The following is a 24,850-nucleotide window of genomic DNA, read 5'->3' as shown; positions in this document are numbered from 1 at the left end:
GCGCTGTTGTGATGTGCGTATTTAGTCATGCTCATTTTCTACCAAAAAAAGAAGACAGGGTAGCTATGTACGAAACACCAAATGTTTATTATTTGTATATCCATTAGTCAAGAGTAGAATTCTCACTTTATGGGAATTAACATGCTAATACGCGGCTGACAAAAAAGAAGAGCACATTTTTTAAATACAGCATGCAGTAGCCTAGTTAGCTAAACCAGAACTGAATCCAGCATTACAATCCTCACAAAATCTTTCTTACAGAAGATAGTTCACATGAATACACCAACGTGGATATTTGTCACCAGGTTGTCCAACTGATGCACATTAAAAAATACAAAGTGAAATTATTAAAATATATCTTTTTGGACAAATAAATGTTTACAAATTAATTAGGCTACACAACTGGGTAGAATAACAGAATGCATTAACTACTTAAAATGCCATTTTTTTCCTTCTTGATCTGATACTGAGAGGGAAGCGTAGGGAATAAGACCATGAGAGATACTAAATACACTCTATAATTTACACTTAAAATCACCCAGTTTCTTTTCACTGTTTAAATGAAATGAAATGTGTGTGGAAATGGAGATGATAAGAAATGAAAGTGACCTTGATTAACAGAATTTCGATGGAACACGGACAGCTTAGAAAGTCACCCTAAAACAACACAACTGTCACAAATGATCGGGTTCCACTAAATTCAATGATTATGTTTACCACTGGTTATACAGTATAAAGTAAGTTTTGCACTCCATCTTAAAATGCCTTTCACTAGTCTCGTATCACTACAGAGGCTATGTTTGCACTACTACACAAATTCAATAATACATGAATAACTAGCAGTATGCAGACTGAAACACAAACCTTTATAGATGTGTTAAGCAATATGTTTTCTTTTTTGCATTCCCTCATGTTCTGTAGTGCTCATCAGGGTGTTCACAGAAAAGGTGTTACAAAGAGTGCACAAGCCATACCAGATGTTTTTTCCCTTCACAGTCTGCCCACAGCAACAATTTCTCTTAATGCTGCTTGTGATGAAAGGTATACTTAAGAAAACTGAGCCTAAAGCAGCTTAATCAGGTAGGGGCAGAAAGTGACTGGAGCTTTTCTCACTCATGCTGTGCTTACGTAGACAAAGACACCACCCATATTCACAAAGCAAGTTGATGTAGATTAGATATTGCTTTTTTTTGTTTATACCTAAACGCTTGTTTACACAGATATAATCACATACCTTCTTGACTATCAGAGTTGCTGAAGTAAACCATTTACAAAACCTATTAAAGTTGAAATGAGATATAGGAAGTGAGAAGGAAAAGTCAAGTGGAGATGAAAAAGGCATTATCTTTTAGATAACACCAAGGAACTGCAGGGTGACCTGGATTATGTCTAATTTATGTTTATGCATACCTTTAATTCACTTTTGAAAAATATTCATAATGGATTGTAGCATCTCAAATCTACTGGTGAATTAATTAATTATACGTATTCGTCAGGTCCATATATATTTGAACATTGACAAAGTTACTGTTATTTTAGCTGTCTACTGCAGCATATGGGAAATTAAAGAAGGGATTTGAGCTACAAGTGTAAAAGTCCTTTATAGCCAATGACTGCCAGACATCTGGACCCTAGACATCACCGGATCCTGGGATTCTTCCCTGGTGATGCTCTGCCAGTGCTTTATTGTAGCTGTCTTCAGGTTAGTTTGTTCTTGGGGTGTTTCATCTTCACTAAATGAAATGCATATTCAATTAGAATGAGGCCAGGTGATCAACTTGGCCGTTGCAGAACATTCTTTTGCTTTGCCTTAAAAAATCTTGGGTTGCTTTTGCAGTATGATTCAGATCATTGTACATTTGCACTGTGAAGCATCATCCAATGAGTTTTGAAGTGTTTGGTTCAATCTGAGCAGATGGCATAGCACTACACACTTCAGAATTCAACCTGCTGCTTTTGTCAGCAGTCATATCAAAAATAAATAAGAGGGGACCAGTTCCAATGTAAGACATACATGCCCATGCCATAACACTACCTCCACCATGCTTGACAGATAAGGTATTACGCTTTAGCTCATGAGCAGTTGCTTCCCTTCTCCATACTCTTCTTTTCCCATCAGTCTGTATGAATTGATATTTGTCTCATCTGTCCATATGATGTTTTTCCAGAACTGTGAAGAACTGTTCACCGTTCATGCAATTTGAATGTAAATACTCTCAAATTAAAGAAATCCTGTACTTTCAGTTTTAATTTCAGTTACGAGCTGTGGTAGACAGCAAAAATTACAATAACTTTGTCAACATCCACTATTTATGGACCTGGCTTTATCTCCTGTGATTAGGCCAAAGGGGAAATATGTGTCCTGTCTATTTGGTTTGGCACAGAATTTCATGAGATTATTAAACTAATCCCATCCTGACATAAGATTCATTATCTTATGTAAGAGATATAGAGGCTCACACAGTATGTCCATCCACATGTACACACTGTTGCTGTACACAAGCCTGCACGGCGGATAGTAATACAGTTATAATCCACACTTGCACTGGGAAAGACAATTACGATATAAACAATTAAACCCTGTAATGTTTTTTCCTGGCAGCTTAAGATAATGTCAGGCTAAAGGTAAATCTGCATTTATTCTTACTACAATATAACAAGTGTAGGTGCAAGGCTATTCAACAACTTTTACACAGACATTATCCATCTACGTATGATTAAATACTCAGATAACTAATGAAAAGGCATTTAAAAGCTTGGTTTCCTATTGAATACTGAAATTAAGACAGAGTGCACACTCTAGCAGCAGCAGCCACGATGTACTTCAGGCTAAGATGTGGATCAACTCAAAAAAGGTGTTTTTCTAAAACAAAAACACACACATGCAAAGCCCAAAAAGACATTTAAAGGCATGTTTTTGTGGCCTTCATTTTAGGGTGATTTTGACAAAAAAATAAAGATCTAACTTTAAATAAGAAAATCAGTTATGTACTAACAAATGGCTTTTGTTAGGGTTACGTTTCCCTAATTCAGAATTCAAGAAACATTGTTCTGTTACTGTTCTCTTAATAAACGGAATGCAGGACATTAGTTAATTTACAAGGCACTAGTTTTTGCTAACTGCAGTCAAAGGGGAAGGTTTGGAGAGGGGTCCGCACAGTTGTGCCTTTGACAATCGGTGTGATTCTCAGAGAAAAGCACAAATCAATGATGTGTAGACAGTGATGGGTTTTTTTTCATTTGGGGAAGAATGGAAAGCTGGGAAGGAGGAGTAGTGAGTAATACATTTAGGATTGCATTTCCGCACGGAGCATCCAGGGAAACCAACAACAGAACAGCAACCTGCTGAAACAAAGAACAGGTCACAGATGTGAACTGGGGGGTCTGCAGAGTCTCTGGAAATGAATATAGGTTATTCCATGCCAACACACCAGGGGCCTGTCCAATCATGTCATGAATTTCCATGAAAAGGTTTAAGCAAAAACTTCTATTTAATTTGTGCATCCACGAAAAAAAAAAACTGTGCTCCAGTTAGCTTTTTAATTAAATTTATCTAATCAGAATCTAAACTGTATCATAAACACTTTAACTGCATAAAGAATAACTGAACTGGGCTGAATTGAAACTGGAATTTAACACAATACTAAGACTAACATGAATGTTTAATTTCAAATCAACTAGTTTTACATTAATAAATGGCCACAGATGAATTAATTGGAGGATATAATTTCTTATGTCACATGAATTGTAATCTTTCAGTCTGCTTTCAAAGTAATTTTTGCAAAATTTCGGTTTTATATATTATGAGCAATTTAGAACTTGATGGGTAAATAAAATCATAAATAAACAACTAATTAGAGCACAGCACAGAAATTTTAATGGTTACATGAATTAAACAGAAATACTTGAATCTTTTAACAGAATCCATGATGTGACTAGACAGGTTCTAGGTACGTTGGCATGGAATGAGCACATATGTCATTTTAAAACACATGCCTGCTCAGCATACCTGGATATAGAGCTCTCAGATGTGATGTCTTTGGGAGACCTCACCGCATTGAAGTTACGCTTTGGCTGGGACACTGAGGAATGACACAAGACAGCATCATCATTGGCACATAATCAATAGTAAGAATTCCATAAAAGTCAATATTGTTGACAATCATGATCAGTTTTTAAAAACACAATATAACACAAAGCACAATCTGTACTCTAATCTCTATTAAATGCATTTTAGTTTTACAATTTTCATACAGTCTGATGGCTAAATCTGATGGAATTACAAAAACAAATAACAATGTCTGTTACACACTATAACCGACAGGGGGCACTAAATATTTTACATAAGAAATATATTTCTGTGAAGAGCATGCAAATAGGATATGAAGCTGGTGAGATTTGTCAGATTTGTCAACAACATTTCACCTTTAAACATAACATGAGTATAGACCTTAGCATTATACTTACTAGTCACCTGGTGGACTTTCTTCACCAGTGTCCCATCACCCTGGGAATCCTTTGGCCCTCCAATTCTGCAGATTAAAAAGGACCCAGTGATGCTGAAGTGCTTAATTTCATTATCACACTTGTGTGTTAATTTTTGTCTGCACATCTGAAGACAAGATTAATGTAACCCTCTGGTGTAATGTGAATAAACGTCTGTGTTCCATAAATAGCGGTATATGGATCAGAATCTGCTACATATATATATATATATATATATATATATATATATATATATATATATATATATATATATATATACATATATACATATATATATCCATCCATCCATCCATCCATCCATCATCTTCCGCTTCTCCGGGGTTCGGGTCACGGGGGCAGCATCCTGAGCAATGAGGCCCAGACCTCCCTTTCCCCAGCCACTTCCACTAGCTCCCTGGGAGGGATTCCGAGGCGCTCCCAGGCCAGCTGGACTATATAATCACGCCAGCGTGTCCTGGGTCTTCCCCGGGGTCTCCTCCCTGGTGGACTTGCCTGTGACACCTCCCAAGGGAGGCGTCCAGGAGGCATCCTAACAAGATGCCTGAACCACCTCAACTGGCTCCTCTCGACGTGAAGAAGCAGCGGCTCTACTCCGAGTCCCTCCCGGATGACCGAACTTCTCACTAATCTCTAAGGGAGAGTCCAGCCACCCTGCGGAGGAAACTCATTTCGGCCGCTTGTATTCGCAATCTCGTTCTTTCGGTCATTATCCAAAGCTCATGACCATAGGTGAGGGTGGGAACGTAGATCGACCAGTAAATCGAGAGCCTTGCCTTATGGCTCAGCTCTTTCTTTACCACAACAGACCGGTAAAGAGCCCACATCACTGCTGACCCAGCACCAATCCGCCTGTCAATCTCCCGCTCCCTTGTACCATCACTCGTGAACAAGACCCCGAGATACTTAAACTCCTCCACTTGAGGCAAGAGCTCATCCCCGACCCAGAGAGGGCTCTCCACCCTTTCCCGCGTGAGAACCATGGCCTCGGATTTGGAGGTACTGATCCTCATCCCGGCCGCTTCACACTCGGCTGCAAACTGATTCAGTGAAAGCTGAAGTTCACGACCTGATGTCCCCAATAGGACCACATCATCTGCAAACAGCAGCGATGTGACCCTGAGGTCACCAAACCGGACACCCTCCATCCCCTGACTGCGCCTAGAAATTCTATCCATAAAAATTATGAATAGAATCGGTGACAAAGGGCAGCCCTGACGGAGTCCAACTCTCACTGGGAAAAGGTCCATGCGAACCAAACTCCTGCTTTGTTTGTACAGGGCCTGAATGGCTCGTAGCAAAGAGCCATGTACCCCGTACTCCCGAAGCACCTCCCACAGAATACCCCGGGGAACACAGTCGAATGCCTTCTCCAAATCCACAAAGCACATGTGGATTGGTTGGGCAAACTCCCATGAACCCTCCAGAATCCTGGAGAGGGTAAAGAGTTGGTCCAGTGTTCCCCGACCAGGGCGGAACCCGCACTGCTCCTCCTGAATCCGAGGTTCGACTATAAGCCGGACTCTCTTCTCCAGTACCCCTGCATAGACCTTACCAGGGAGGCTGAGGAGTGTGATTCCCCTGTAGTTGGAACACACCCTCCGGTCCCCCTTTTTAAAAAGAGGCACCACCACCCCAGTCTGCCAATCCACCCCCGATGTCCACGCAATGTTGAAAAGGCGTGTCAGCCAAGACAGCCCCACAACATCCAGAGCCTTGAGGAAGTCGGGACGGATCTCATCCACCCCTGGAGCCCTGCCGCCAAGGAGCTTTTTAACTACCTTAGCGACTTCGGCCTCAGTAATGGACAAGCCTATTCCCGTGTCCCCAGACTCTGCCTCCTCACTGGAGAACATGTTGGTGGGATTGAGAAGGTCCTCAAAGTATTCCTTCCACCGCCCAATGACGTCTTCAGTCGAAGTCAGCAGCACACCATCTCCACTATATACAGTGCTAGTGGCACACTGCTTTCCCCTTCTGAGTCGCCTGACGGTTTGCCAGAATCTTTTCGGAGCCGACTTAAAGTCACTTTCCAAGGCCTCACCGAACTCTTCCCACACCCGGGTTTTTGCCTTGGCAACGACTGAAGCCGCAGATCGCTTGGCCTGTCGATACCTGCCAGCTGCCTCTGGTGTCCTACAGGCCAACCGTGCCCGGTAGGACTCCTTCTTCAGCTTGACGGCATCTCTCACCTGGGGTTCGAGGATTACCGCCCCGGCAGGCACCAACTACCTTGCGACCACAGCTAAAGTCAGCCGCTTCAACAATGGAGGAGCGGAACATGGCCCATTCTGAGTCAATGTCCCTCACCTCCCCCGATATCTGGTCATAGTTCTGATGGAGGTGTGAGTTGAAGATCAATCTGACAGGTTCTTCTGCCAGACGTTCCCAGCAAACCCTCACTATACGTTTGGGTTTGCCTGGTCTGACCGGCATCTTCCCCCACCACCTGATCCAACTCACCACCAGGTGGTGATCAGTTGACAGCTCAGCTCCTCTCTTTATCCGAGTGTCCAATACACATGGCCGCAAGTCCGATGACACGACTACAAAGTCAATCATTGAACTGCAGCCTAGGGTGTCCTGGTGCCATGTGCACTTATGGACATTCTTGTGTTCAAACATGGTGTTCGTTATGGACAAACTGTGGTTTGCACAGAAGTCCAAAACCTGAACACCACTCGGGTTCAGATCAGAGAGGCCATTCCTCCCAATCACACCCCTCCAGGTCTTACTGTCGTTGCCCACGTGAGCGTTGAAGATATATATTTATATATTTATATATATCAGTTTTATATAGATCAAAATTGCCACAAAACTATTTTCCACAGAGCCTTTAGCACTTCTAAGTTGAAAACAGTTTGTAAAATCTTTGGGAGTATCTGGACTTTTGTACTAAAGTCCTAAAACATGACCTTGATGCAAGACCAGCTAATGCAACAGACAACAAACACAAGTTCTGGCAGTTTGTCTGTCTATGCCACATGAATATGCTAATATCACTGGCACTGTCTTATTATTTGTGAGACTGAAACCTTTCTTTCTCCTCTTTTAATGACACAGTTACAATTTATTCAATTTTTGGTCAAAATCTTACCTCTGAACACGGGATGGTGGAGCAAACACTCCATATTTGGGAAGGCAGGTGAAGTAGCGAACTCCAAAGACAGAGCCATCATGCTTTCCAGTGGGCTGTTCCAATTCCACACCAAACCAGTAACCTGAAAGAACCCACACAAACACTGATATAGTGATATTGTAGCTATTTTGCCAATGTTCTGTAAAGCTTATCCAACCTTGTTACAGTTGCTGAAAAATAATGTGGTGATGAGGTAATCAACACACTTTTCACACCACTGTTTCGTACTCCGAAGTCACTGGACTGACCACACTGAAGGAATGTGGCTTGTGGAAGGCTTTTATCAGTAACCAAGGAACTTTATTGAACATTTTAAAACATTTAAAATTCTGTTTATGCAAACATTTACAAATATAGTTTAAGCGTAACCTGAGCAGGCCCTCTGGTGTGTCTCCACATCATAGTGATATCTTAAAGTGAACAAACTAAAGGGGCAGTGCTTCCTTAATGTTAACAATACAAAGACAATTACTGCTATTGATCATCTTTTGAGTGCAGTTTATAATTCACTGTGTGCATGGCAGTAGCTGTACTTAATAAATTGGCCACTGACGGTGTGTCTATGTATGGTTATGACTATGCTAAGGGTTCTAAAGGGTCTTTGTATTGCCTGATTTTTCACAATAGCTTGTAACTATTCTGGTAGTAGACATACCTGGTGCAAAGTCTGTCTTCCCATAAAAGCGGACGATTCCTTGTTTCTGTCCAGCCACCAAAACCTGGTCTCCCACTTCAACCTTCACACCATCAGGATCTAGACTGGCTACTGACAGAGATTTCTTCCTGAGGGCTGGAGGAGAAAGATTTGAAAAATGCTTGTTATGAGAGAGAAAATGCATATATTATCGCTACTGTATGAAAACATGTATCTGTAAAATAGTAACTTTACATGAGGAGACAAAAAGCTTAACTTTCAATGTAAATGAATGCAGAGAGGTTCTATTTGAAGTAAATTTGCAGCATTTCTGTAGGTCATGTAATTCCATCTAAATCCTGTGTTTTCCATTAAATTAATTGATGTGTCTAAGGTGTCAGCATTAGCTCCCCTTATAAAAGCATAATAGAAGCACTAATACAGGTGTAAATATGTATTGACATAAAACACGTATTGACATATACTGAATATTTTACTCACCCTTGTCACGATCCTTCTCTTTCTTTTCTTTCTTGATCTTGCCAGTGACACGTGAGAAGTCCATCCGTGGGGTTTTTGGTGTGGAGGTGACTGAAGAGGGGGTCTGATCAACAGCTTTGCTGATTTTGGATACAGGGGCAAAGATTCCTGGAAAGCAAATGGCAGAGTTCATAAAAAGTCAATTACTGAATATATTGTCACTCACTCAAAGGAACTAGCAAAGAAAAGCACAGAAAAAGGTGCATGAAGATATGCTTACCCAGTTTTGGTGGGCAGATAAAGTAGCGGACCCCACCCACACTACCATCGTTCTTGCCTTCTGGTTCATCCAGCTCGATGCCCACCCACTGACCACTGGCAAACTCAGTCGTGCCACAAAAACGGAGCGTGCCAGTCTGAGGATGAAACAGACTATATAAAGATGGATGCATATGCTTATATGTCTCCAAAAGTCTAGAACCATGCCTTTAACTTTGAACTGTGGCATAGGACCAGACACTATTACGTAGACCTGTCTTGTATGTAAACTCAGTGTCCATTTTATCAGCTCCACTAACATATTGATGCACTTTACAGTTCTACAATTACAGACTCTATTTCTCTGCATACTTTATTAGCCCCCTTTTCACTCTGTTCTATGGTCAGGACCCTCACAGAGCAGGTATTATATGGGTGGTGATCATTCTCAGCACTGCAGTGACACTGACATGGTGGTGGTGTGTAAAATGTTGATGAGTGGATCAGACACAGCAGTGCTGCTGGTGTTAGTCCATCTGTTGTTGCACAGTTTGAGTTAGCCATCATCCAGCCCTTCATTGATGAACACAGAATAGGATATTTTTGGGTGGTGGATGTCTGGTAACCTAGCAAAGACACTAATGCATTAAAAACCTCAGTAATGCTGCTGTGCCTGATATACTCTGCCATGCTACCACAATGCCAGTATTACTGTTATGCTGAGATTAGTGCACCACCCCATTAAAACTGGTTAACAGCAGCCCTGTGGTCAGAAGCTGACCAGGATGAAGTACAGAGTAATGACCTGTACATGACAACTTTTGGTGGTACTGTCTGGGACTGTCTACATACATAGTGGACGTAGAGCAGCTTTGATAATGTTGATCACAAGACGTTAATCCACAGTCTTGAACACTGGGTAGGCCCATCACCATCAGAGACCAGTTTTAGAATGGCTTACATAACATTTAATGATTATACATTTCTTGGTTTCATTGGGCAATAATTCATTAAAAAAAATAATTTCTTGTGGAATCCCACAAGGTTCAGTTTTACAGCCTTTGCTTTTCATAGCTATGCCGATGACAAATCAGTTATACATTTCCATTACTTCTGATAATGAAGACTCTGCAGTCAGCCGTACCAGATGTGTCACAACATTTTCTAGAACTACTTCAAGAAAAAAACTGAAATACTGATCGTTGGTACTAAGACTCTTTATGAGAATCGCAGCTCTTTAGCTTTATCTACCAAACCTAAAGTATGAAGCCTGGGTGTGATCTTAGATTCTGAGCTCTGTTTTATCCTGGATGTAAACACAATCGCCAAAGTAGCTTTTTATCATTCTAGAAATACTGTTTAAGTTCTGGCTTTTCTATCTCAGAGTGATGCAGAGAAACATGTTCATGCATTTGTTACAAGCAGAGTTGATCACTGTAATGCTCTTCTTACTGGGCTCCCTAAGAAAACAGTACATCCAACTTACAACTTGTACACAGTGTGGCAGCACAGATCCTAACAAAAACAATAAAGAGAGCTCAAATCACTCCCATTCTGAAGGAACTACACTAGCATATCTTATAGGATAGATTTTAAAGTTCTGCTATTAGTTTTTAAGGCTCTAGATGATCTAGAACCTGCTTACATAACAGAATGGCTATCTGTTTCTGTTCTAGTTCATGAGCTTAGATGTTCAGATGCTGGCCTTCTGCAAACACCTTTCATAAGATACAAAAAACACAGAGAGGCTTCTTTTTGTTTTTATGCTTCTGAACTGTGAATCTCAATTCCACATTTTACTAGACAGCCAAGCTCTGTGCACACTTTAAAGAAACATTTCTGGATCTTTATTGTGCCTATTTTCCAGGAACATATTCATTTGCTGAACAAATGTTGCAAGAAAAGCTGTAGAAATTAATCAGGAACTAAAACTTAAAGCAACTATTATAGTTTTTCCTTACTGTTCCTTTCTCATCATCCCTCACTTGCTCTTTTCCATTAGATTTTTCTTCCTGCTTGTTTCTCCCTCACCTTCATGTCATCCAGAACCACGCGGTCACCCAGCTTCAGGCCGAGGGAGGAAAGCATGAGATTGCCGGGGATGTTGTCATAATTTGGAAGGGTGACACGCGGAAGGTTGCAGCTAAGTGGCACTGCGTCCAACAGCAGCTGCTTCAGCTCTTTGGCCACCATGGCTGCCTCTGCCTTGTCCAGACTCATGTCCATGGGGTCAGGAACCACTTCAGCAGGGCCCTGGCCCTTATCATTCTGGAGAGGGCATTGAAAAGGTATTAGTTTGGTGTGAGTTGAGTAGTACATGGTCAGGGATATGAAGAAATAAAATATAAAAAGGAGAAAAAGTGGTCATCCATTGTATCTACAGATGTACAGTAGAATACAGCTCTATTTAACCCTTAGAAGCCAGTTAGAGAGAAAGTAGAGAGAGTTTTGTCCATTCATTTGTTCAATGTTGTGCATAATCACATTTTAGCTACACAGCTACAAAACAAAACTGAAAAACTTTAACTTTTCATCACATTCATAATAAAATATCTCTTTTTCTACTTATCAACACAAATGTGGTATTGAATAATGCTTTTATTTTCACTGGTGATGACCATCACATCTAAGGGTTAAAATGTCTTGGACTGATTTGATTAAACAAATATGTCTGGTTAAACAGAAATGAACAGACTTAATGTCAACAATTAAACTGGGTCATACTCTGACTGTGGGGTTGGCTCCATGCTCTAAAAGACATTTGACAGCTCCCAGGCAGAGGTTGGAGGCAGCAATGTGCAGAGCAGTGCCGTGATAGAAGTCGCTGCAGGTGGAGTTCAGCACTACAGATGAAAAAAGGCCAGTAAGCACGTTTACAAACTCCTGCTGATTCATTAGAGGGCATCGTAATGAGATGCCTCACAGCTTGAAATTCTCATTAGCCACTTCATTAGCAGATTTTTCTGACGCACAACATTTGCAATTAAATTCTGAACTTATATGCTGAAACTATAACATTCTGATGCTACTTTTTAAGCTGTGGACGAAAGCACTAACACAAAGACCAGCGCTTCACATTCCGATAACACCTCTTGATCAGACTCAGAACTGTAAAAACAACACTATGAAGGCAGAAAATAGCAAATCAATGGCCAATTCTGCACTGAAGCTGTGGGGACACAAGAGATCAATACAGGGTTAATGAAATGGACACAGTGGGGCAAGATTGTGAGAGTACGTATGCCTCTGACTATTTGTCTGTAAGACCAGAGCATTTTCAGATGCACTGAGTTTAATCCTTTCTGAGAATTCAGTGGAAGGGCAAAGCCAAGGAAGTCTGATAAAAAGCCTAGGCAGGCTATACAGTGAAGCAGTAAGAGTGAGTCAGACAGGGAATCAATTGATTTGGCACAGTTCTGATAGAGTAGTGCTGCGATAAAGAGGTAATTAAGCCTGTGTATGTGTTCATACATACACTGATCTACATTATTGTGCAAAGGTCAGAAACCACCCATAATGTATTTAATTTCTAGTGTAAATGTTTTTTAAGTAAAAGCTATTACTTTTACAGCAAATGAAAAAAACAGAAGACAGAAAACAGCAAACTACACTAAAGTCCACTCTTTGCCTATATTACAGCTTCCATTCGTCCATTTTTTCAGATCGAAAGCAAGAATGGAACTTGGTTTTCTCCTCTCTCTCTCAAAAATGAAAGTTTATCTGTTTATCTGATGCTAACAGTTTTGGTGTCTACCATGTCTTGCATGGTTGTTTGGAGTCCCATTTACTCTGTATGTATTTTATTTATTTACTTATTTACATTTTGGAAACACTTCATTTTTCATCAATTTTTCTCTTTTTTATTCAAGAGGATAATTTGTATCTGAGAAATAGTATCTCCTAAAAAATGAACAACTTGTACTTAATGGCCATTTTTGACTGGAAATCAAATCAATGAAGGTTGGCTACTGACTTTTACACAGTAGTGTATTTAGTTTATAAATACATGTACACACCAGCATTATATAAGGACATTTTAGAGTCCTCATAATTTAGCGTGCACAAAGCTTGTTTTCTAATGCAATATATATATATATATATATATATATATATATATATATATATATATATATATATATATATATATGTGTGTGTGTGTGTGTGAGAGTGTGAGTGTAAGTGTAAGTGTGTGAGTATGAGCTGACCTCTAGGCTTAGCCGCTTTGAGCAAAACCCGTATCAGCTCGGGCACATCAAAGTATGCAGCGTAGTGTAGCGCATTCATATTTGTCCAACGACTGCGCAGACTCACATCTGCACCCAGAGCAATCAGCTGATTGCTCAGCCTGAGGGCAGCCTCAGGGTCACCTGACATTGGATACACAAGGAAGAGATCATACAAAATCCAGTACTAGATAAAAGGACAGAGAGAATGTTTTCATTGTTACAATGACATTATATATAAAGAAAACATGACAGAGAGATGCAGAATGTGTCCACGATAACGCGGATGCAAACGATCAAGAAAAACGTCACAATGCGATGCAGTATTTACAGACATATCCAACCTAACATCAAATGACCAACAACTTATTGCAAACTTAAGAATTCGAAGAGCTCATTCTTATGTAAAGGGGACTGTATCAAGAGAATGTACTAAACTTTTACAAATAAATTCATCTTGGCTTGGGTTTACAGTTCTTAACTTTAAAAGGGTCTTCATATTTGGACATAATTTTTTTTTTTTTACAAAAATTGTTCTTTAAAGATACAACCACTGAAAAATTATTAAAGGAAACAAAAGTGGTTCCTCTAATCCAAAGAAACCCTTTCTGACTCCATTCGGTACCTTAATATTTAAGAGTGAATGACTTCTGTACCAATTCTGAACTTTTACAGTGTGTGGAGGTTCTTTACACTTGCACATATCATTTACAAAAATGGCTCTCTGAATGTTTTTTTTAGGTAGCAAAAAATTATTCTTCTATAACATCATGCATAGAACCTGGAACACTTATTTTGCAAAGAACCTGGGACACAAGTGCACCATACTGTAGCTGTCAAAACAAATCTTTCTATCTCCTAAAAAATGCTAACTATATAACTTTAAAGCTTACAATTCTACAAAAAGGCAATTAAAATGACCAATAGCTCAATGCAATCTAAAAAACATGGCCAAATGAATAGAGATTTACTTGACACCGAGCTATCATACTATTGGATCTAGTAAATAACTCCTTGGCCAATTACTCACCTACTCCATGAGCCCCTGCTTTGCAGCTGTAGTGCAGGAGGGTCATGTCGGTCAGCCCATCACGGTCATTGACATGGCAACCACGCTTTAATATCTGAAAGACAAAAGCACAATTCAGTGTTTGTATATGAAGAGTAGTGACACGGTAGGAAAGCAGCAGGCAGTAATAAAGGAGAAATATGTTGCTGACTAGCATAAAACTGAATGGGGAATTCTCATATAAACTTCCCCAGATAAGGCAGGATAAACTCTTAATGTCTTCATATCTAATAATGAAGGATGCAATGAATTAGTGCTACTGATGGATGAAGAGGAGCTGTTTTTGCTGAGTCATTCACACTGCTGTTTCACTTTCCACTTCACTTTCCACCAGCCACTCAGAGACCTCCACAGAGAATTGGCAGCCATTTTGTGTGTGTGTTGAAGGGTGTGTAGAACAAGCTGGTAGAAACCTTAAGATATTTCATTTCAGAACAGGACGAAACACATTTCAAATTATAATCATTACAAAAAAAATAAACAAATAAAAAAATAAATTACAAACATTGTTAAAAGAAAAAGTATCAATTAGTCAAACTTCATAAGTTAGCAAAAGATATTTAAAAGTTATCATAACTTTTTCAACTTACATTTAGTAATGTGTTCATATAAGATAGTCTGAGTTTCTATATCAGTTTCAATGCTTCCTGACAACCAGGTTACTGAAGTTAAAACACCAAATCATTTTTACAGTGTATCCAATACCAATAGCAAGTGAATCTTTCAGTCTGGGGGCTTACTGAGACAAAAGCACCCAGTGGATTCACTCTTGGCTTCAGGAAAGCAGTGAGAGGTGCTTCTCTCACAGATTTCCCAGAGAGCAGTGATTTAGAGTAAGGATCAATTTAGATTTCAGTCAGGCTAATGGGAGAGGATTATCACTCGAGCTGTCCATCTCTGCAGCCACTGAGTCTCTAGAGACAACATAGTAACAGTACCATGAATCCCTATTCATTAGGGACACACTGATCTGACAGCAGCATTTTTGGCTGAATTATGTTCAATTGCATTTTGAAGGAAACAAAGGCAATAACAAGAAATCCAAAAACAATGTTTATTTGCTCTTTAACCAAAGCTCATACTTGCATTACAGATTGCAGCTTAAGGCCCTCTCCACACAGCTGATGCTGTTTAATAAGGTATAGCAACAGCATTCAATCTAGCTGGCTTACATTATTTCTGCCATAAATTGCAACACACATAAACTAAAATAAAAGCATATTGATTTGCAATCACAATAGGCCAGTTCCATTCCTGACTGATTCCAATCGCACATTCCTAATTTACTGGGAAAAGACCAGGAGAACATGGATGAACGATGCTATCTGAATGAAATAGGTTTCCACAGATATTTGATAATAATAAAATAAAACAATCAGATAGGTGTTCAGATTTCTCTGATATTTCAAACCAATACTTGTGTGAAAATACGTGCATTTTATTAACCATACAGCAATTATAACCCCACATAAATAAATGTTATATCTCTCTATGATGCTAATCCAGGCAAGAGAGACAGTGAGAACGAGCAAGAGAGAGAGAGATTCCACACCTGAAAGCAAGATTTCTGCATGAAATCAACAACTAATACTTTTATCCATTTGCAACATACACTCCATTTTGTCCTAAAATAAATAGAACAAAAATTGCTCCACTTAGACAACAAGCTCTTGACCTTCATCCTCTTCACAACTTACATAACGAAAATAGGTTACTGTGACATGGGCAATTTTACAGAGAAAGGCTTCTTTACTGAAAGAGCTATAGATCACATTCTCAAATCTGCTTGGATGAACAACTAACTCATTCTCACTCTGCTTTAGCAATTCATCAAATAGTTACAGTTCCTCAACTAAGTGTAACATGCACCTGCACAGGCTAGAAGGAATGGGCTGGATCCCACCACAAACATCCAGAAAAATGACATATCACCACAAATCATGCTCCCCACAAACCCAGAACCTTGATTCCTCTCAGAAGCTCAGTGCAGCTGCTCACCAAATTAATACATCTCTCCTCTGCTGCAATAATGGCACTTGGTAACAAACAAGCTGGGCTTTATGTAGTAGAGAGCTTTTTGAAGACCTGACTGTATTGTAGCCATTGTAGTACTGCTCTGAGTGTAGTGTCATTGGACCTAGGCCCTAATACAGGATCAATTCAAGGCAACTGCACATGTAATTGATAAAGAGTATGGCAAACTGTAGCTGACACCAGCAGTATAAAAACCCGAGTGGTAATTAAGCAGAGATGAAACCTTTTGATTTAAAAAATGGGCATTTGATCCCCTCCAAAACATGATTAGGTACATATAAAGCAATATTTTCTTGACATAAATAATTCTATGCTTTGTTTTTAGACTAAATAGTAAAGCAGCACTATGTAAGATTAAAACTCTACCAAGTAGACTACCAATAGCTCTCCAAATCTCTAAATCTTACATAGTGCAACTTTACTATATACAGCTGTGCAAAAGTCACCAAGAAAAAATTCAAAACTATGTATCTGGGCAGTGAATTTAATATAATGTTTCTGATAGTAATATGACAAGTAACTGTAGAACAAAAATGTTTTGCTTTTTTAAAAAGTTACAAATACCTTGGTTAGAAGAATACATTTAGAAGAAGACAACTTATTTTATTGTTGCACTGTGATTTTATCTGACTAATTTTCATCCAGAGCTCAATTCTGATCAGTAAGCACTTTTTTAAATTTAATCAGAGCAAAGGTGGGTTATCCAGGTCCAGAAAGTAAAAACCCTCCCGAGGAGTTTGTTCCACTTGCCTAAAGACCTCTGCTGCTGCTCTGAGCAAACTAGAGAAGCCAGACAGATGGAATAATCCTTTTTTTTTTTTTGTACCAGATCTACCCACTTTTACATCAGAGTAAAATAAACCATGACTAATATATCACCTATATTCATGTATTTTTGCTAATTCAAAGCTATTCTTTGTGAGGCAAAATAAATTAAATCACTTAATGTTTGTCCTTTTTTGGGGGATTTACATATCAAATGCAACACGAAGAGCAAAAAAAAATAATTAAAGTCAAAGAACAGATTAAATAGCTGAACTGACCACTTTTTGCACCAAATTTAATTGGTTTTAATGAAGGGTGGATTAGCTGTAGCAGGTTTTGGATGGTAACTGTACATACTGGGCTTGCTGAAGGAGAGCTTTGCAAGTGGTTAAGCTAATCCCAATGTACTGTGAATTTGTTTATTTGTATTTATTATAATGTTAGTGGGTTTTTTTTAACAAATAAATGCCCAGATAAATTGCTTTACATGCAAAATACTTCCCAAAATCAGAAAAGTCTAGCTAAACTATATATTCATTTAATTAAAACAGAGTACAAAAAAAAGACAAACTGAGCAAATGGTTTAGGTTCTTGCTATCATCAGTACTCATGAAGCAGCTCTCCCAACCTACCTTCTTTTTAAATCACCTAAACACCTTACCCTCATTTGTATAGGTTCTGCTGGGACATCTTAAAGTGACAGTACCCCAGCAAGAAAATATATTCAGTTGTGAAGACAGAAAATCAAATACATCAAAAAACACCAAACACCATATCAAAGCACTACACATTGACAAAGATAGCCTCTTTTATAGAAATGAACTGGGATTAAGATCCTAATTCATACCATTATGGAGCAGAGATAAAAGTTCACAAATCCAAATTTTCCTACTCCATTTATACTCAGATTTTTTTGCTTTAACCACCTATTATGTTTTAGTGCAACAATAATATTTGGTTTTTGCATATATCATTTTTTCTCAGATAACAAAAGGCCTCAATATACTTTCAGCAAAACAAAGCTTGTGAGGTTTGTGCAAAGCTGAATCCACCTTCAATCAATCACAAACTTTGTTTTGCATAGTGTATTCATCATTGGAGGTTGCTCAGCTGCCATGTGTGCAATATAGTAAGTGAGGCCACCATGCTGCATCTGCATATTAGAGTTATGTAATACTGGTCACGAAAGCCAGGCGAAAGCAAGAAGAGCTTGCAAGAATAGCTCTGTTCTGCACATAGTAACTCACAAAATATCAGCATCTTTTCCAGTGCAATATATTTAACCCTGTAATTAGATGTCATATTAGAGCAGACACAAAGCCATAGGTTGACTCTCACCTCTTCACCGATGATGTCAATCTTGTGCTGCACTTGTGGGACCCACTGTCGAATGATGGCGAAAAGCTCTGGGATGGTGGTGCGTGGATCCATCAGAATCTCCAAACAGGCCGGGTCATTTGGATCGAAGAATGTGAATGCTAAATTAGTAATTGGGCAAAAAAAGATATATAGAAAGATTTTCATTGACAGAAAAGACAATACTTTTTTGTTGCAAGTCTTAAAAGTCAAAGTTGTCACCAGCAATATTACATTGCAAATGTATATGAACTTTTTCCACATCACAGGTAACTGAAATATGGAGAAATCCTGTCAAAAGTGTGAACATTAAACATTCGATCAATAGCACACACAGGTGGACAAATTGATGATATTCATCCTTACTGTGACAAATTATGTCATGTTATGTCACAGGCTTTCCTGAGCAAATTATGGATATTGTACACTACTTCATAGCAGTACTGGTTATTTTTTGTTACCAAACCTCATAAAAATGACACACAGTGATGTATCTTGTGTGTCATTTAAAAAGCCTTGAAGTATTGTGATGTAATATTCTTGCAATATGCCCCACCCTAATACTACATTAGTGTTTGCACAATACTCTGCATACTTCATAACTTATCTAATTATATAATGTAATTATTTAAAGTATGTAATTAATCCCTTCTCTACCCCTCTATTACCCTTTGGCCTCCTTTAAGGCCTGACTATGTTTGTTCTATGTACCTCATTATTTGTAAGTCGCTTTGGATAAAAGCGTCTGCTAAATGTAATGTAATGTAATGTAATGTAGTTCCATACAAATGAATATGTAATTAAATCCAACATACCAAAATTACAGTAATACTTTGAACACTTCTCTTGTAAAGTGTTTGTACAGATTTCTTTGCAAAGCACGGGTTCATGAAAATGACAACAGGCTCAGATACCCACCGTAGTCTTTGGGAAGAGGGGCCTGTGCAGACGGGTGGACCATGGGTTTTTTGCGTGGCTCATGGACGGGGCTGGAGAATTCAAAGGTCGGCTGAGCCTCCTCTACCTCAGTGGTCTCCTCTTTTGTCATTTTGCTATATGTGGGCCTGCAAATAGAACACACAGTGAGTCACGCAGCAGGCTGGTGTAAACACTTATTACTAATTCAGTGACCTGTGAGGTCACAGAGGTCTACCAGTAGAGGTAAAAACAAAAGTAATATGATATAGGAAAAAAAAATTGATTAGCTCTACCAAAGGCTTCACAAATGATGAGCTCATTAGCATCACTGCTACACAGACCAAAGTGCCCAGTTGTTTTGGACAGGAAAGTGAAAATGAGCAGCCATTGGCTTATTATATTATCCTTAACATGCCACAAATATAAATAAATATGAATCCATACTTATGTGAATGATACTTATTCACACTCTGCTACATCAGATGGTTACTTCAAAAGGCCAGCATCTGACAGTTTGAATTCTTATGAAAGTATTCTGTTTGACCAAAGCACTAAAGTAAGTGAGCAAAAATGCTGTTATTAGTGCAATACATCTCTGTCCTGTTAAATACCCGTCATCTTAATGAAGAAATTACTGCTGCCATCATTACAGATTATAAATCTAGATCATTATGTGCAGTTAAACTAGTTAAATAGCATCTGCCTCTATGAAGCCTGAAAGCCCCTGCTTTGAAATGCCACATGTCATTGGAAGATCCTCTTCTGCAAGCATAATTTCTCTGTCCAAATACTGTTTCTTCAAAGTTTTTTTTGGTTGGTTTTTGCATTAAAATCCAAATGAAAATCTGGATTTAGACATTCTCAGTTTCTTAGCTTGGTTGTATGGGTTTAGAAAAAAAATTATTCAGTTGGTAAATAAAATGTATATTATGTAGGTGATTAAAAATTCAGAATGCAATGCAGTACATTGATGCCTTGATTGAACACACTTTTGTTACAGCAAACTAAAAAGAAACTACATAAAAGTACTTTATGTTAATATGCTAATGTATACATTTTGAGTTTATTAGAGCATCCAGTATTATATAGTACAAAGTTTAAAACAAAAATTGTGCATTATGTTGTCTCGCTCTAACACTCCAGCCACAAGTTAACATGCTAGTCACAATGCATCGATACAATAAGATTCAAAAAGATATGTTGCAAGACAATTTGATGCTATACAATACATTGTACTGTTGTATTCCTAGTTAAAAGGTTATTCAGAACCAAAAGCGGTTCGTCAATTGAATAACTCCACAGAATCACTTTGGCATCTCTATTTCTAAGCGTGAAGGCTTCATAATATTAGCATACCAGGGAAAATCAAACAATTCACAATAGCTGCTGTGGTTTCTGTATACATGTTCTTTCACCAATACAGACACCTCTTTCCTGTTACCTGCCTCAGGTAAGGGAAAGGTATGAATATTGAGTTCCCCTGGGAGTGGAGGCAGAGATGAGCCTCTAGCCTGCAGATGTCCCTTCCTGAGAAGGCACTAAGTTTAGCCTGCAGTCTGGAGTCTGGTGAAACAGGGTGTGAGTCACTGATCACTGCACTCTCTTTTAGAGAGGAGGGAGCACAAGCATTCCAAGAAGCCACTATGCCATTTAACAGGAGTGCAAAGTAGATTGCTATCAAGAATGACTTGCTCTGATGAGAGATTACATACACAGTACTTAGCACACAGACCTGCAGAATCCTAAATTGGCTCTGGATTATTAATGGACAAAGATGAAAAGTAGTGCTATTAACATTGCTTAGGAAGTGAGAAGAAGAGCGTAGTAGTGTAATATTACATTAAGATTTTTCTTCAACAGACAAGTGAGCCGAGAAATAATGCGAGAATTTATTTAAATACTGACTACCAGTGCCTTCCAAATCTGACCCATGCTGTGTAATAGATTATGACCATAAAGAGACAAGAATTCTGGAAATATCCAAAACAGACACTGCAGGCCAATCAGCAGTTCACTGTGGTATCTGTTAGTCCGAAGGAGCGAGAACAATTTATCTCCAAATCAGTTCAGATTCACAGTTTGACAATACTGTAATGTTAACTGTTATATGGCTCTTTCAGAATGTACTAGACAGCATCTGGTACAAACAACAGTAAACTGCTGAACATCCTTGTGATACTTTACCATCTAATGAGCAATTTTTGATACTGTGGTTTTGTAAAACTGGAGATAAATAAGACTTATAAATGTGTTTCCTCCACACATTCACCACTGCTCACTGCAATGTCTGTATCAAAGAACATCTGGGATATTTAACCTCTTATGCTGTTAAAGCAGCATTTCCCCCTCTGTATCATGTCCTGATCCCTAATTAAATTAAACAGTCCATAACTGTTACCTAACACCTACACCAAGATCCATATCCTTTAAAGCATGCAAACAAAAAGACAGATTAGATATTAACTGTATCTGGAATACAGGCCCCATGTTTGCTCTGAGGCTCTGTAAGCTTTCACTCTTTTTTGGTGTTGCATCACACTGAAGGACATCTTGGTGGTGTTTATGTCCAGCAAACATGAGATCAAAAAGACTTTTTACGAATTCACAGAAGGTGTTTGAGTGTTGTGCTAACTGTTCCAAACATAATTCAGTATAAGCCAGAATTATACAGAATCATTCCCATCTACAGTAAACCTAATAAATAATTTGCCTGGTTTAAAATAGTCTGATCATCATGACACGCTGACAGCGTAAAGAGCAGCTGGCATTTTCAAATGATATTTATAAAAAAAAGATGAAATGGAGATATATGATTTACCATCGCTCAGTTATTATTGAACAATTACACAATAACTCATCGGTGACACTCACACCAGATATTATTACTATTATTAACAGTACTATTATCATTAAAGCAGTAACAATAATAAAAAACAAGTCTATATTAACATACTAAACAGTCACCATTCACTGATATATTCACGCCAGCTATTATTATTATTATTTCAATGAAGCAGCACGATAAAATAATAATAACAACACAAAGATAATCGGTTTACTGTACAAATCGTACATCTGTTCATAAACTGATTCTTCCTCACAGTCTCTGTTTAATCCAGGCTGTAATAAAGCGCCTTATTGATCATGTAATAAAAGCACGACACCGTATTAACACTGAGGTTTGTAGTTAGCTGGGCTGCTGGTGAAGCGAGGAGCGCGTGCAGGTTACTCAACAAGCCCCGCGCGGAGAAACGCCCAGCAGCCCATCCGCGCTCTCCCTACAGCCGGACTCCAGTCTCCGGGCCGAACACACCACAGAGCAGCACACCGACAGCACACATGCTCACAAAAACACGTCAATGGCGGCGCAGAGAAACAACTGCGTTTGTGCGTCGTGCGTGTCCGTCCTCCCTCCTCTGTGTCAACACGAGAACATGGATGCTCCGTCACGCAGCACAAACAAACAACGTCCCCTCACTCCGAGGAGCGGCGAGCCTCGCGACTGCCAACACTCAAGAGCGCTGTCTCATTAAATAACATCTCACATACCTGATAACAAGCCGCTGAATCCGGGTTTCCGTCTCTCTCTCTGATCAGTCGTTGTTCTCAGCTCCGGCTCACAGAAAGGGGAGCGAAGGATGGCTGAACGACGGTGGATACAGCTTCGCCTTCTCCTTCTCCCTGCCTACGTCACAGACCCGACTCCAGCCTGGACCAGTCGTCTCGCAGATCCGCTCACATCTGACTCCTGCTCGGGCCACTCCCCTGCAAGCTCCGCTCACATCCGACTCCAGCCTGGACCAGCCTGGTCTCCTCCGACTCCACTCACATCGCCCCTGCGCGCTCAACCAAGCTTGATGCCCCCGATCTAGAATCGTCAGGAATAAACCGGTCGTTTCATCTTCACTCGTAGTCAGATGTTGTTGCATGCGTAGCTTGACCAGAGGCTAGAGCTAACATGCATCCTTCTCACATCACTTATTACCAGCTGCTTATCACATCTGTAAATTGACACGGTTGCATTTTGTTTTTATTTCAGAACAACATTTGTTTTCCAGAAATTCAGCAGAAACATGAAATACAGTATAGAGCAATGACTTCTCTGCTCAATCACATCCACTGTACACAAACTATATCATTTTACTCCACTGTAGTCACTTACTGTTTATTTACAGATCTAATACTGTATAGGAAAATAAAAATGACTCCTAAATACAGCTGATTACTGTATTTGTACAGATTTTTCCCCTCTGCACTCCTGTGTTTCTAAAGCACAGCTCCAGTGTCCTCTAAGTGGCCCACACAGCTGTCTCAGGACCCTCAGTATTACTATAAACATGCGCTCAAGTACAGTAAATCTCTCCAGATAGCTTCTGGTAGCAAGTGCCTGACTGTTTATGCATATTTATATAGTTAAAAGAACAATCATGTTATTTGTCCCAAAGTGTAGTGCAGTTTATCGATCTCACTATGAACTTATGAAGTTATACAGTCTTATGGATGAAATGTGCAGAAAAAAGGTAAATGATGAGCACCTGAGTTACTCACAATGGGAGCAATGAAATATATGAAGCTTATTCGTCCCACTTTGCTGGACCCAAATTATCTTTAAAAATATGAACTATGTGTGACCACTAGCAAAGTGAAAAAAAAAAACAGACTACGCCACCCAGGAAATACCCATTCAACAAACTAGAGTAATAAAGCACGCAGGTAAGCCTGAAGGACATTAAGAGACATGGGTTTGAGATGAAGAGACATTTATTGATAGTCCATAAGAACACTAGCTTATTAATATAAATCTAAAATAAACAAATGAAAGAAAAGAACAAAGAAAATAGGAGCTCCAAGAAGAGGAAATACTGGTTGTGAGCATCCCACTTTAAGTGATCTAGCCTGGCCAAAACCTAAAATCTCCAACACACACAAAAGTGCAGCACACGTGAACACACCACAGCAGGTAAGATGCCAGACCACAAGTGACAAACAGGAGGGGAGCATCCAAGGAGCACTCCACCACCAGAAGGATACCACACACCCACACTCGGGTGTCCTATACAAAGAAGTCAGTTATACTGTAAAACGCCAAGACCACTTGATCCCAAAGGGGTTGCTACACAACCAGTACATTACACCAAAACAAATAAAACTAATTTGGCTAAGGTCAGAGGACAACAAGTACTTTAAAATATCTTAAAAATTTAAGTAATCCAACACAAACCATAAACCAAAATAAGAAAACTAACGCAAGGTATAATCAAATATTAAACAAGCAAAACAACCAAACAAACATGAATTAAAATAGGTCAAAAGCAGGTCAATGTAACCAAAAAAAAAAAACAAAAAAAAAATTTCAAATCAAGATAAGCAAATCAAAAATAAGCAAGAGGACAACAACCAAAACAGCAGTACACAAAACAGCAGTGGCTCAAGTTAGGTGGGTCATTCTCCATTTGGAGTGGGAATTCAAG

The 24,850-nt window shown here is 39.2% G+C and overlaps 1 protein-coding gene across 2 annotated transcripts; it reads right to left on the bottom strand.

The window, feature by feature from the left end:
• Positions 1-64: 64 nt before the first annotated feature.
• Positions 65-23,086, bottom strand: clip3 (CAP-GLY domain containing linker protein 3). Of its 2 annotated transcripts, none has more exons than XM_017694993.2 (14): positions 22,929-23,086; positions 19,380-19,525; positions 18,444-18,583; positions 14,268-14,361; positions 13,220-13,381; positions 11,739-11,857; positions 11,046-11,282; positions 9,037-9,172; positions 8,778-8,924; positions 8,298-8,432; positions 7,601-7,724; positions 4,468-4,532; positions 4,010-4,082; positions 65-3,345 (listed from the first exon to the last, which is right to left on the bottom strand). In XM_017694993.2, the coding sequence occupies exons 2-14, from the start codon at positions 19,507-19,509 to the stop codon at positions 3,288-3,290; spliced, it is 1,620 nt and encodes a 539-aa protein (XP_017550482.1). In that variant the 5' UTR covers positions 19,510-19,525; positions 22,929-23,086; the 3' UTR covers positions 65-3,287. The 2 variants fall into 2 exon arrangements, with proteins under 2 accessions (XP_017550482.1, XP_017550483.1); XM_017694994.2 differs by having other exon boundaries at positions 65-3,342.
• Positions 23,087-24,850: the final 1,764 nt, after the last annotated feature.

The sequence above is a fragment of the Pygocentrus nattereri genome, chromosome 17 (assembly GCF_015220715.1).
Source record: "Pygocentrus nattereri isolate fPygNat1 chromosome 17, fPygNat1.pri, whole genome shotgun sequence".
NCBI lineage: Eukaryota > Metazoa > Chordata > Actinopteri > Characiformes > Serrasalmidae > Pygocentrus > Pygocentrus nattereri.
The sequence above is the reverse complement of the archived record's forward strand: the minus strand, read 5'-3'. Positions and strand labels throughout refer to the sequence as shown.